This window comes from Salmo salar, chromosome ssa27 (assembly GCF_905237065.1).
Source record: "Salmo salar chromosome ssa27, Ssal_v3.1, whole genome shotgun sequence".
NCBI lineage: Eukaryota > Metazoa > Chordata > Actinopteri > Salmoniformes > Salmonidae > Salmo > Salmo salar.
In genome coordinates, this window is record NC_059468.1 from 16,299,468 (window position 1) to 16,312,988 (window position 13,521).

Here is a 13,521-nt window from a genome sequence, read left to right on the forward strand (position 1 = left end):
AAACCGTAGTCTGGCTTTTTTAATGGCAGTTTTGGAGGAGTGGCTTCTTCCTTGCTGAGCGGCCTTTCAGGTTATGTCGATATTGTCACGGCTGTGTGGAGAGATGGACCAAGGCGCAGTGTGCTCTGAGTTCCACATATTTTATTTAGTGAAACTTACAAAAAAAAGAAACAAACAACTAACTGTAACATCAGAGGTGCTACATGCACTAACTCAAAACAAGATCCCACAAAACACAGTGGGGAAATGGCTGCCTAAATATGATCCCAATCAGAGACAACGACAAACAGCTGCCTCTGATTGGAAACCATACCAGGCCAACATAGAAATAAAACACCTAGATAGAAACACCCCCCCCCAGTCACACCCCGACCTAACCAAAATAGAGAATAAAAAGGCTCTCTATGGTCAGGGCATGACAGATATAGGACTCGCTTTTACTGTGGATATACATTCTTTTGTACCAGTTTCCTCCAGCATCTTCACAAGGTCCTTTGCTGTTGTTCTGGGATTGATTTGCACTTTCCGCACCAAAGTCCGTTCATCTCTAGGAAACAGAACGTGTATCCTTCCTGAGTGGTATGACGGCTGCGTGGTCCCATGGTGTTTATACTTGCGTACTATTGTTTGTACAGATGAACGTGATACTTTCAGGCATTTGGAAATTGCTCCCAAGGATGAAGCAGACTTGTGGAGGTCTCCAATTTTTTTCTGAGGTCTTGGCTGATTTCTTTTGATTTTCCAATGATGTCAAGCAAAGAGGCACTGAGTTTGCAGGTAGGCCTTGAAATACATCCACAGGTACACCCCCAATTGACTCAAATGTCAATTAGCCTATCAGAAGCTTCTAAAGCCTTGACATAATTTTCTGGAATTTTCCAAGCTGTTTAAAGGCACAGTCAACTTAGTGTATGTAAACTTCTGACCAACTGGAATTGTGATACAGTGAATTAATTATATGTGACATCGTCTGTCTGTAAAGAATTGTTGGAAAAATGACTTATGTCATGCACAAAGTAAATGTCCTAACCGACTTACCAAAACTATAGTTTGTTAACAAGAAATTTGTGGAGTGGTTGAAAAACGAGTTTTATTGACTCCAAACTAAGTGTATGTAAACTTCCGACTTCAACTGTATATATAGGTGTGTGTGTATGAATAGCTATTACATTACAGATCTTATATACAGATGTTGGATCTTAATTTGATCTTCTCTTCTGTTGCTGAGAATTTTCCTGCACTGCAGGAAATGCAGATGAGCTTCGTGATTTACATAAATTCAAACTAACACACGGTTATATTAATAGCATTGCACTTTTCATACTTTTGGCCAGATAATAGCCTAACCACTGAGCAAGAATATTATGGACAAAATGTTCAAATCTTGTTGCTGCAGGATTGTTTTTCTGTGAAAATACAGGTCAAATTAAGATCCTATATCTGTAGAGTATCTTAAGTGATAGCAAGCCTTATTTGCAAAGAAAGAACCGCTTCACCGATTCAAACTGATTTGCCTTGCTTTGCTTGTTAGAATGGATCATTCACAAGAATGTCAGATATCCAACAGTGTTGGAAAAACTGGCCTTAATGCAGCTTAATGACTAATCGTTCAGCATTATCATTCATTTTAAACGCTATTATTTGGCAAACACTTAAAGTAATTTAGACGATACTGATATGCGGATTGACCAGTGCATTGGCGTTAACAACTCTGTAATGTGAGAATTGTGTGCAAAACAAAAACATAACTTACACAGTGCACAAACGTAAGTGTTTGTAGGAATATATGGATTGCACTTTCCCCCTAACTACAAGTTACTCTCAAGGTAAAAAAAAAAAGTATTGAGGCGTTTTGGCAGCAATACGCCTCCATAGATAAATAAAAAGGACAAAAAAATAAATGTATGGTGAGTTACCCACGGTTTTTATGGCAATTGTCTGGCTACCATTAATCATATACATTGTCAAAAAAACGTTGTACTTCAGGAAATTAAGTTGTTTATTGTTTGGTTCCCACTTTTATATAAAGTATAACTAAAACTACCAATCTTACCTGGTAGTATTTACATTGGCAGGTACATTGTTCACATTGTTGTAAGAGTACTGTTACCTGTTTTAACTCAATCAATTTCAGTTTGTTGCAACATTTTTACACATGTAATTTGTATCCAGATTGATAAAATGTGTACCTACACTGAACCTGTCTGTGTAATTACAATGTAATTACATATTTTTTTGTTGTTGTCATTTAGCAGACACTCTAATCCAGAGTGGTTTTCAGTAGTGAGTGCATACATTTTCCGACTTTTTTTTCATACTTGTCCCCTGTGAGAAACGAACCCACAACCCTGGCGTTGCAAGCGCCATGCTCTACCAACTGAGTTATTAAGCGACACTTAATATAACGTGGGACTAACGTTTGAGTGTAATTCCTTTTTACACAGGCGGCAATCATTTTGTTATTACCCTGCCTTCTAGCTTATCAAGATGTGCATGATTCATAAATCCATTATAACAAAATGTTATCTATATAAACTTTGTTTTATACTGTTCTTATGTATTTTATATGACCAGTTTTAAATTGTTACTTTTTTACTCAGTGTAGGTTTGTATTTCAATTTATATACATAAAATGCAATAAAGCAGTCAAAAACAACTCTCACTGCTTCCAATGCCTTCCATTATGAATGAATGAAAATGTAGTTTGCTGGAGCACACTTCCTCATGACAAAGTCAGTTCTGCTAAAGAAAATCAGCAAAAAAAACTGAATCTCAGATTAAGTCTGTTTTTCCACTAAAACAGACTCCGAAGTGCCTTTCTCCTGTCCTACGTCAAGTCCCAGAGGAGGGGTCGTTGAAGTCCACAGACACAGTGGGCGGGCTATTACTGCAGATCCGTGGTTCAGGCACTGTGCCTCCTAACTGACAGATGGAGTTGCACATACTGTAGGACAGGGGTAGCTCGAGAGGCCCTCGATGTCCTTGAAAGCCTGATTAACGACGTGGCCCCTGCACTGGTCACAGTAGAAGTGTCCGCAGACCAGGCGAGTCTCGTAGGAGATGCAGCTCTGACAGTGCGGTGGGTCAAGGCTCAGGTAAAGACTATAGGTCTGAGGACTGTTCTCCTTCCTGGCAACATGTACCACTGTCGCCTCCGCTGGCAAGCGGTTTCAGGAGGATGAAGGAAACAAATGTCCATTACCTCTTAAAAAGTGTACAGCGGGAAAAAAACTGCCATTCATTTCAGTCTTATAGTATACATTATACACTCATCTACATATTTATTTTGACAGTGAAGCTTAAACTTTTAATTTGGCTCTATACTCCAGCATTTTGGATGTGAGATCAAATGTTTCATATGATGCGACAGTACAAAATGTCACTTTTAATTTCAGGATATTTTCATACTTATCTATTTTCCCCTTTTAGAAATGAAAGCACTTTATGTATCCAGCCCCCCCAGTATAAGTGCTAGGATACATTTACTGTATTAAATAGTTAAAAGTTTTGTAATTAGCCCTACATTCCTAGCACGCAATGACTACATCAAGCTTGTGACTACAAACTTGTTGGATGCATTTTCAGTTTGTTTTGGTTGTGTTTTGGAATATGTTGTTCCCAATAGAAATGAATGGTAAATATTGTATTGTGTCACTTTGGAGTCACTGTTTTTGTAAATAAGAATAGAATATGTTTTTGAACACTGCGATATTAATGTGAATGCTACCGTGATTACGGATAATCATGAATTCATTGTAAATAATGACGAGTGAGAAAGTTACAAGAAAAAAGATCATACCTCCAAGACATGCTAACCTCTCACCCTTACCTATAACAGGGGAGGTAAAACAGATATGTATGAAAATACCCTAAAATAAAAGGTGACATTCTATACTGTCGCCTCATATGAAACATTGGATCTCAAATTCAAAATGCTGGAGTATAGAGCCAAATTAAAAGTTTAGCTTCACTGTCCAGTGTAGGCTGTACTGTAGCTTCTAAACTGAACATGTAAATGGTCTGTTCTTAGGCCCATGGAATAAATTGACAACTCTAGTTCAACAAAGTGTCTTGAGTGAGTTAGAAAAAGGACATGGTCAGGTCAACTCCATTCTAAAGCACTACATTTTAACCCAGGGTCCTTACATTCAGTTAGTTTTGGTTGTGTATCACCAGCTATAACTCAATGCATGTTTAAGGATTTTAGTCAGTTAAAGTTATGGTAACCTAAAAGAAAGTTAACCAAAAGAATATAGAGGAGTATAAATTCCCTGTATTTTTTACAACAACTCTCTTGTCTGAGCATTATACAGTTGAAGTCGGAAGTTTACATACATTTAGGTTGGAGTCATTAAAACTCGTTTTTCAACCACTCCACAAATTTCTTGTTAACAAACTACAGTTTTGGCAAGACGGTTACGACATCTACTTTGTGCATGACACAAGTAATTTCCAACAATTGTTTACAGACAGATTATTTCACTTATAATTCACTGTATCACAATTCCAGTTGGTCAGAAGATTAAATACACTAAGTTGACTGTGCCTTTAAACAGCTTGGAAAATTCCAGAAAGTGATGTCAAGGGTTTAGAAGCTTCTGTTAGGCTAATTGACATTTGAGTCAATTGGAGGTGTACCTGTGGATGTATTTCAAGGCCTACCTGCAAACTCAGTGCCTCTTTGCTTGACTTCATGGGAAAATCAAAAGAAATCAGCCAAGACCTCAGAAAACAAATTGTAGACCTCCACAAGTCTGGTTAATTCTTGGGAGCAATTTCCAAACGCCTGAAGATACCACGTTCATCTGTACAAACAATAGTACGCAAGTATAAACACCATGGGACCACGCAGCTGTCATACCGCTCAGAAAGGAGACGCGTTCTGTCTCCTGGAGATGAATGTACTTTGGTGCGAAAAGTGCAAATCAATCCCAAACAACAGCAAGGATCTTGTGAACATGCTGGAGGAAACAGACACAAAAGTATCTATATCCACAGTAAAAACGAGTCCTATATTGACATAACCTGAAAGGCCGCTCAGCAAGGAAGAAGCCACTGCTCCAAAACTGCCATTAAAATAGCCAGACTACGATTTGCAGCTGCTCATGGTGACAAAGATTGTACTTTTTGGAGAAATGTCATCTGGGCTGATGAAACAAAAATAGAAAGTTTTGGCCATAATGACCATCATTAGGTTTGGAGGAAAAAGGGGGATGCTTGCAAGCCGAAGAACACCATCCCAACCGTGAAGCATTGTGTATGACCATTGCCTGCCTGTGACCACGATTCTTGCCTTCTGCGAAGGTGAAATAAACACCTGCCGCGCTCTGCACGTGAATCTACACTTTTTTTCTCTATGAGTATTCATTACAACAGTTTTGACCCTTTTATCTGTTTAGGCAAGTTATTATTATTTGTCAACAATATAGTAATATAATACAACCTTATTTGGAATTATGATATGATAGGGTAAAACAGTTGTGAGTGCAATAATTTGTCAAGAATAAATATAGGCCTAAATTCCTAGACTGTACATACAGGGCCTTCAGAAAATATTCACACCCCTTGACTTTTTACACATTTTGTTGTTTTACAGCCTGGATTTAAAATTGATTAAATTGAGATTGTGAGTCACTGATCTACACACAATATCTCATAATGTCAAAGTGGAATTATGTTTATAAATTAATTCAAAATTAAAAGCTGGAATGTCTTGAGTCAATAAGTATTCAACCCCTTTATTATAGCAAGCCTAAATAACTTCATGAGTAAAAATTAGCTTAACATGTGAGATAAGTTGCATGGACTAACTCTGGGTGCAATAATGGTGTTTAACATGATTTTTGAATTAAATGTTAAATGGCTAAGAAAACTGAGGATGGATCAACAACATTGTAGTTACTCCACAATACTTACCTTAGAAGGAAGCCTGTACAGAATACAAATATTCCAAAACAAACATCCTGTTTGCAATAATGCACTTAAGTAATACTGCAAAAAAAGTGGCAAAAAAATGAAATAAACTTTTTTTCCTGAATACAAGCATTATGTTTGAGGCAAATCCAACACAACACATCACTGAGTACCAGTCTAAAATATTATTTTAAGCATGGTTGTGGCTGCATCATGTTATGGGTATGCTTGTAATTGGTAAGGCCTATGGAGTTTTTTATGATAAAAAGAAAAGTAATGGATCTAAGCATAGGCAAAATCCTAGAGGAAAACCTTGTTCAGTCTGCTTTCCAACAGAGACTGGGAGCAAATCCACCTTTTAGCAGGACAATAACCTAAAACGCAAGGCCAAATGTACACTGGAGTTACTTGCCAAGACGACATTGAATGTTCCTGAGTGGACTAGTTACAGATTTGACTTAAATCGGCTTGAAAGTATATGGCAAGACTTGAAAATGGCTGTCTAGCAATGATCAACAACCAACTTGAAAGAGCTTGAAGAATTTTTGTAAAGAATAATGGGCCAATATTGCACAATCCATGTGTGCAAATCTATATCCATGATATCAATGATATCAGCTGCATCTTGAACGAGAGCTCACCGTTACAGACAGCCCGCCACTAGAGGGCGACTTTATCTAATCGCGTTCTTTGATTTTGTCGGATATGTTCCTTGCCCATCAGATGAACATAACTCTGCCCTCACGCCGGTTTTAACATGGCGGCGGGACCAATTTCTGAGCGAAACCAAGGTATATACGTCTTTATAACGTACAATGAATTTCATCAAATGTAGCCATACGGGTAGTTTCAATCACATTTGAACGCATGGCCTGAACACTACAATTAAGTAGTTAGCCATATCCCCTTGCGTGTGTGACTGCATTCCATTGCCAAACGAAGCTAGCTAGCTTCATTCTCGTTTACGAGCCAACGTTTGTCATATCTAACAAGCTAGTTATTTAGATACATAGACATGACCTGAAAATACAGATACAGGACATTACATGGCAATATCGCTAGCCATGTATTTTCATGTCCTGACGGACTCGTCAGATTTGTCTAGGTTTATGTCGGGCTATGAATGAATGGGTAACTAGCTGGGTCATTCCTAGTATACGGTTCATTTTATGTTCCTAGGAATTTCTTGTTCATATTTAGTGTAACATTTGTATTCCGAAAGGCATTAACTATAAGGTCAGGTGTCCTTTACCTTAAAAATACAAAAATATGGATCCTGAAAGTGAATTTTATGCATTTTAAACGCTTTGTCAGTGGGTGTAGGTCATTATTTTGCCATGTCCTAAGGTGTCATTTATCAACTTCAGCAATAAATATAAGTAGAATAGTAGAATACGCAAGATTGCAATTTTGAAATTTGGTTGTGCATCAACAGTTTCTCTTATGTAAATCACTGATAGGCTAATTGAGTGACTATGTCAGTATATATTGTTTTAGATAGGTAACTTAGTTTAGCTTCCAGCTATCTAAACCTGTAGTAATTAAGGTCGAATCAGAGCCTGGGGGGCCCCCATTGATTTTGTTAGTCAGTCTCACTCAGATATCTTTTTTTTTTTAAACTGCAAACATTTCTCTCCACTCTATGGCAAAATCTGTAGAATTTCAGGAAATTCTATGTAAAACGGTGTTGATTTACAGGGTCAGCCATAGCAGTAAAGTGCCCCTGGAGCAATTAGGGTCAAGTGCCTTGTTAAAGGGCATATCGACGGATTAGAACCAGCGAACCTTCGGGTACTGACCCAACACTCTTAACACTGGGCTGCCTGCCACTTCTATTCCCTGTCTTTGGCAACACTGCCCATTTTGCAGGGTTTGTGCTAGTGAACCACCACAGACGGGATGTAAAAAGAGTAGATTTACAGCTTTCTTGTGCACTGCTCGGTAATGTAATAGGAACCGATTATGTACATGGGGAAGGTGTTGCTAAAAACAGGTAACGTTAGTCGTTGCAACGCAACTTGAAATATCTCGTATGGCAAGGTCTTCTGTTTGGGTTTATACACATCCACTTAACAACCATGTTATGTTGTTGCTACCATGCTGTGTTGTCATGTGTTGTTGTCTTTAGGTCTGTCTTTATGTGATGTTGTGATGTGTGTTTTGTTCTATATTGTATTTCTTTTTTAAATGTTTAATCCCAGGCCCCTGTCCCCGCAGGAGGCCTTTTGGTAGGCCGTTATTGTAAATAAAAATGTGTTCTTAACTGACTTACCTAGTTAAATAAAGGTTAAATAAATAAAAATGTGGTTTTGCTCTCGATCACTTTAGATGCCACCGTGTATGTGGGTGGTCTGGATGAGAAAGTGGCAGAGCCACTGCTGTGGGAGCTCTTCCTACAGGCTGGGCCTGTGGTCAACACACACATGCCCAAAGACAGAGTCACGGGACAACACCAAGGTAAGTGACAGACTCATAAAAAACACATTGGTAACAAAACTGACACATTCTACCATCGGTAAGACCAATCAAATGTGGTGAGGTGGCACACTCATGTTTGCAAATAGGAACTGTGTAGAAATAGCCTATACAAAAGACAGACCATTGTAGATTATAAGCACTGACAGAAATTGCTCCTGGTAGTAATCAGGGGTTGTGTTAGAATTCAGAGATCTGCATTTTCAATACGCAGACCATACAAAAATCTGCATATTAAACCTTTTCACCTGCGTTTTATATTGAAAGTCGTGTTTCAGATAACACATTAGTGCAACACATTTGGTAGAAAATGGCTTCATTTTCATCATATGACAACAGAAGTGCAACACTGTTTGGCTAGCAGCCATACAAGTAAATGAGCTTACAATGAAAAAGCAAGGTATTTTTTGCTTAAACGATGCATGGCCGTCATATTTATGTTAATCATCGAAAGAATGCATCCCAGCTACATTTCCTAATGTTTTGCTTGAAGTTAATCTTGCATTTTATCAGAGAAAATGAGGTTACTCTGAGAAAAGTACCAGAAAAAAGTAGCTACACGTCAGTCAGAGCGCTGTCTGCTGATAGAATGCCCTTTGGTGAATTCTCATCCAATTAGAGAAGTGCAACTGAAGCACAAAATATGTCTGATGCCGAACAGAAATTACAATAGGAACCTTTTGTGGTCTGTGTTTACAATACGCAGCAAGATATGTTATGTTTTATCTTATGGTAAAAATGCAGAATTCTGCTTAATTACACTGAACAAAAATATAAACAACATGCAACAATTTCAAAGATTTTACTGAGTTACAGTTTACATTTACATTTAAGTAATTTAGCAGACGCTCTTATATTAACAGTTCATATAAGGAAATCAGTCAATTTTAAATGAATTCATTAGGCCCTAATCTATGGATTTCATGACTGGGAACACAGATATGCAGAAGCTAAGGTAACTGAACTAAGTGACTATCACCCCGTAGCACTCACTTCTGTCATCATGAAGTGCTTTGAGAGACTAGTCAAGGACCATATCACCTCCACCCTACCTGATACCCTAGACCCACTCTAATTTGCTTACTGCCCTAATAGGTCCACAGACGACGCAATCGCCATCACACTGCACACTGCCCTATCCCATCTGGACAAGAGGAATACCTATGTAAGAATGCTGTTCATTGATTACAGCTTAGCATTTAACACCATAGTTACCTCCAAACCAGTCAGTAAGCTCGAGACGCTGGGTCTCGACCCCGCTTTGTTCAACTGGGTCCTGGACTTTCTGACGGGTCCCCCCAGATGGTGAAAGTAGGAAACATCTCCACCACGCTGATCCTCAATACTGGGGCCGCCATGCACGTCTCCAACTTAATGACGTTTGCAGACAACACTACAGTGGTAGGCTTGATTACCAACAATGATTAGATTGCCTACAGGGAGGAGGTGAGGGCCCTCGGAGTGTGGTGTCAGTAGAATAATCTCTCACTCATTGTCAACAAAACAAAGGAGATGATTGTGGACTTCAGGAAACAGCAGAGGGAGCACCCCATCCACATCGACAGGACAGCAGTGGAGAAGGTGGAAAGTTTTTAGTTCCTCTGCGTACACATCACGGACAAACTGAAGTGGTCCACTCACACAGACAGCGTGGTGAAGAAGGCGCAACAGCGCCTCTTCAACCTCAGGAGGCTGAAGAAATTTGACTTCACTTAAAACACTCGCAAACTTTTACAGATGCTCAATCGAGAGCATCCTGTCAGGCTGTATCACCACCTGGTACGACAACTGCACTGCCCTCAACTGCAAGGCTCTCCAGAGGGTACTGCGGTCTGCACAACACATCACCGGGAGCAAAGTGAGCTTTTGCCCACTGACGTCAGTTACGACGCCAAACTGCAGTCAGGTCAAGACCCTGGTGAGGATGACAAGCACACAGATGAGCTATCATGAGACTGTTTCTGACAGTTTGTGCAGAAATTATTCGGTTGTGCAAACCCACAGTTTCCTCAGCTGTCCCGGTGGCTGTTCTCAGACGGTACCGCAGGTGAAGAGGGGGAAGTGGAGGTCCTGGGCTGGCATGGTTACACGTGGTCTGCGGTTGTGAGGCCAGTTGGACTTTCTGCCAAATTCTCTAAAACAACAAAGGCGGCTTATGGTAGCGAAATGAACGTTAAATGATTTGGCAACAGCTCTGGTGGACATTCCTGCAGTCAGCATGCCAATTGCACGCTCCCTCAAAACTTGAAACATCTGTGGCATTGTGTTGTGTGACAAAACTGCACAGTTTAGAGTGGCCTTTTATTGTTCACAGCACAAGATGCACCTGTGTAATGATAATACTGTTTAATCAGCTTCTTGAAATTCCAGACCTGTCAGGTGGATGGATTATCTTGGCAAAGGAGAAATGCTCACTAACAGGGATGCACAAAGTTTGAGAAATAAGCTTTTTGGCTTATGGAACATATCTGGGATCTTTTATTTCAGCTCATAAAACATGGGACCAGCACTTTTATATTTGTGTTCAGTGTATGAAGGGTATTGAATTGAATAGGTCTATGCTATGAATGCAAACCCAACATTTGATGTCATGTGATATTTGGAGACTCCTTTAGCAACAAATAGCCTGTCAATAATGCTGATCAGAAAGAGACTTTAACAGTTATAATTGAATGTTGTTCTTTGCTCTGTCCCCCCCCCGCGCTCCGTAAGGCTATGGCTTTGTTGAGTTCCTCAGTGAAGAGGATGCGGACTATGCCATCAAGATTATGAACATGATTAAACTATACGGCAAGCCCATCCGTGTCAACAAGGCCTCAGCGCACAACAAAAACCTGGATGTGGGCGCAAACATCTTCATCGGTAACCTAGACCCGGAGATTGACGAGAAGCTCCTCTACGACACGTTCAGTGCCTTTGGGGTCATACTCCAGACGCCCAAGATCATGCGCGACCCGGACACTGGCAACTCCAAGGGCTACGCCTTCATCAACTTTGCCAGTTTCGACGCCTCTGACGCAGCCATCGAGGCCATGAACGGCCAGTACCTGTGCAACCGCCCCATTACGGTGTCATATGCCTTCAAGAAGGACTCCAAGGGCGAGCGGCACGGCTCAGCCGCTGAACGCCTCCTAGCAGCTCAAAACCCGCTTTCCCAGGCCGATCGGCCGCATCAGCTATTCGCAGATGCACCGCCTCCCCCCTCTGCCTCGACCCCTGTCCTCACCACCCTGGGAGCCGGGATGCCCATGCCTGGTAAGTGTGTGTGTGCGTGCAAGTGGGTGCACCAGGGTTGAAGAATTTAATTTCAGCTTCCTTCGGGTATTTTGTGGGTGTACTTAGATAGGATCACTATTTGCCTTGTATAGCTTAGCCATAGATTGTGCTCTGTAGATTTGTAAGAGTAAGAATGTCAAAAACTAGATTTTCCTCACAATTTGTAAGTTTTATGTTGGCTTCACAATAACTTGACTAATAACTTCAGTAACACATCTACATCAAGTTAATTTCAATTCAACTTTACAAAATGTGCAATTTCTCTCTTTCTCGGATCTTAATTTCCAGGCATGCCCCCTCCTGGTGCCTTCCCTCCTGTGCCACCCCCCGGATCCATGCCTCCTGGTATGCCCCCTGGCATGCCCCCAGCCCCAGGGACACCAGGACCCCAGGGAGGGGGCTCAGGCCCCCCACCTGGCCCACCACCCTTCCACCAGGGCATGCACCCGGGTAAGTCACTCACCACGACCATATCATTGGAATGAGTACAACTGTCAGGAAAAGTTTTCCCAAATTGTTACATTTGGTAATTGTAGTCTGTGGAATTGTAAGTTAGTGCTACTTCTGGTTAAAGAAAGAGAGCTTATTGTGTGTGATGATGTGCATTAATATATGCCATTTAGCAGACTATTTTATCCAAAGCAACTTAGTCATGCATGCATACATTTTGCGTATGGGTATTCCCCGGGAATCAAACTCACTATCCTGCTGTTGCATGCGCCATGCTCTACCAACTAAGCTACTGAGGCCCACCACCAATGATATTGTTCATATCCAACAGGAATGCCCCAGATGCCCATGCATCCTCATGGCCATCCCCCGGGTATGGTGCCTCCACCGGGCCCCCCAGGATCCAATCAGCACCGGGCACCTCCACCCCCCGGCATGCCCCCTCATCCACACATGGGCATGCCACCGAGAGGGCCCTATGGGCATCCCATGGGTGAGTGCTGTGCCTTCACAAGGCTAGGGATAAGCTGATAGGAGATTCCAACTCCTATCAGTCGAAATCTATCAGTTGAATAATTGCCTTTTAGTTGACTCCTGATTCATGTAAAACATTTCATCACTTTTGGTTATGTTACTATTCTGTTTCTTAATGTTTAAAGCTAGAGTCAGCATTTGGTACTCCCATTTTTGGACTTTTACAAAATGTATGTAGTTGTAAACAAACACTGTTTAGCTTCAAAACATTTTCACAAATGTATCTAAAGGGGCACAGTAAATAAATACATTAATTTGATGGATATCCTAGAGCTTTGTTTCCTAATATCCTTGTTGAAATGCGCTGCTTCCTCTGAGATGATATGTCATTGTGTGAATCCCCCCCTCTCTCCCCATCCACACAGGTCACCCCATGCATCCAGGCATGAGAGGACCCCCTCCTCCCATGCCCCCACCAGGCTATGGTGGGGGTCCCCCTCGTCCACCTCCGTTTGGTTTCCAGAGGGGGCCTCCAATGCCACCGAGGCCCCCCGGCGGTCCACCTCGAGGTCCCATGAGAGGACCAATGCCCCCATAGACTATGGAAAACCACAGCAAGGCGCATAACCATGCTTTTTTTTAGTTCTATTCCAGATTACAATTTCGATACATGGTGTAGCTCCATTTTTTTGTATGTTTTTTTTCTTCACTGTACAGATGCCAAACCTGCAAGGAATAAAGGTTTTAATACAACAACTTGGGTCTTTCAATTGATGTTCTCTCAGATGAGATTTAATTCAGAACATGCATCATATCAATCAACTTCTGCTTTCCTGGTACAAACATAACACACAAAATGTAGTTGGTCCCCTGAATAGGTTAGAAACTACAAATGTGATCAAAAGGCCAGTTGTTTGAGACCATTGGTAGCCA

The 13,521-nt window shown here is 41.0% G+C and overlaps 1 protein-coding gene across 1 annotated transcript; it reads left to right on the forward strand.

The window, feature by feature from the left end:
- Positions 1 to 6,597: 6,597 nt before the first annotated feature.
- On the forward strand, positions 6,598 to 13,344 carry LOC106588579 (splicing factor 3B subunit 4). The gene is made up of 6 exons (XM_014177722.2): positions 6,598 to 6,704; positions 8,242 to 8,370; positions 11,101 to 11,643; positions 11,953 to 12,114; positions 12,446 to 12,607; positions 13,014 to 13,344. The coding sequence occupies exons 1-6, from the start codon at positions 6,671 to 6,673 to the stop codon at positions 13,184 to 13,186; spliced, it is 1,203 nt and encodes a 400-aa protein (XP_014033197.1). The 5' UTR covers positions 6,598 to 6,670; the 3' UTR covers positions 13,187 to 13,344.
- The last annotated feature ends 177 nt before the right edge of the window (positions 13,345 to 13,521 follow it).

Coding starts and splice junctions, on each gene's coding strand:
- LOC106588579 (XM_014177722.2), top strand. CDS start 6,671: ATGGCGGCGGGACCAATTTCTGAGCGAAACCAAG. Junction 6,705..8,241: donor AATTTCTGAGCGAAACCAAG/GTATATACGTCT, acceptor CGATCACTTTAG/ATGCCACCGTGTATGTGGGT. Junction 11,644..11,952: donor AGCCGGGATGCCCATGCCTG/GTAAGTGTGTGT, acceptor CTTAATTTCCAG/GCATGCCCCCTCCTGGTGCC.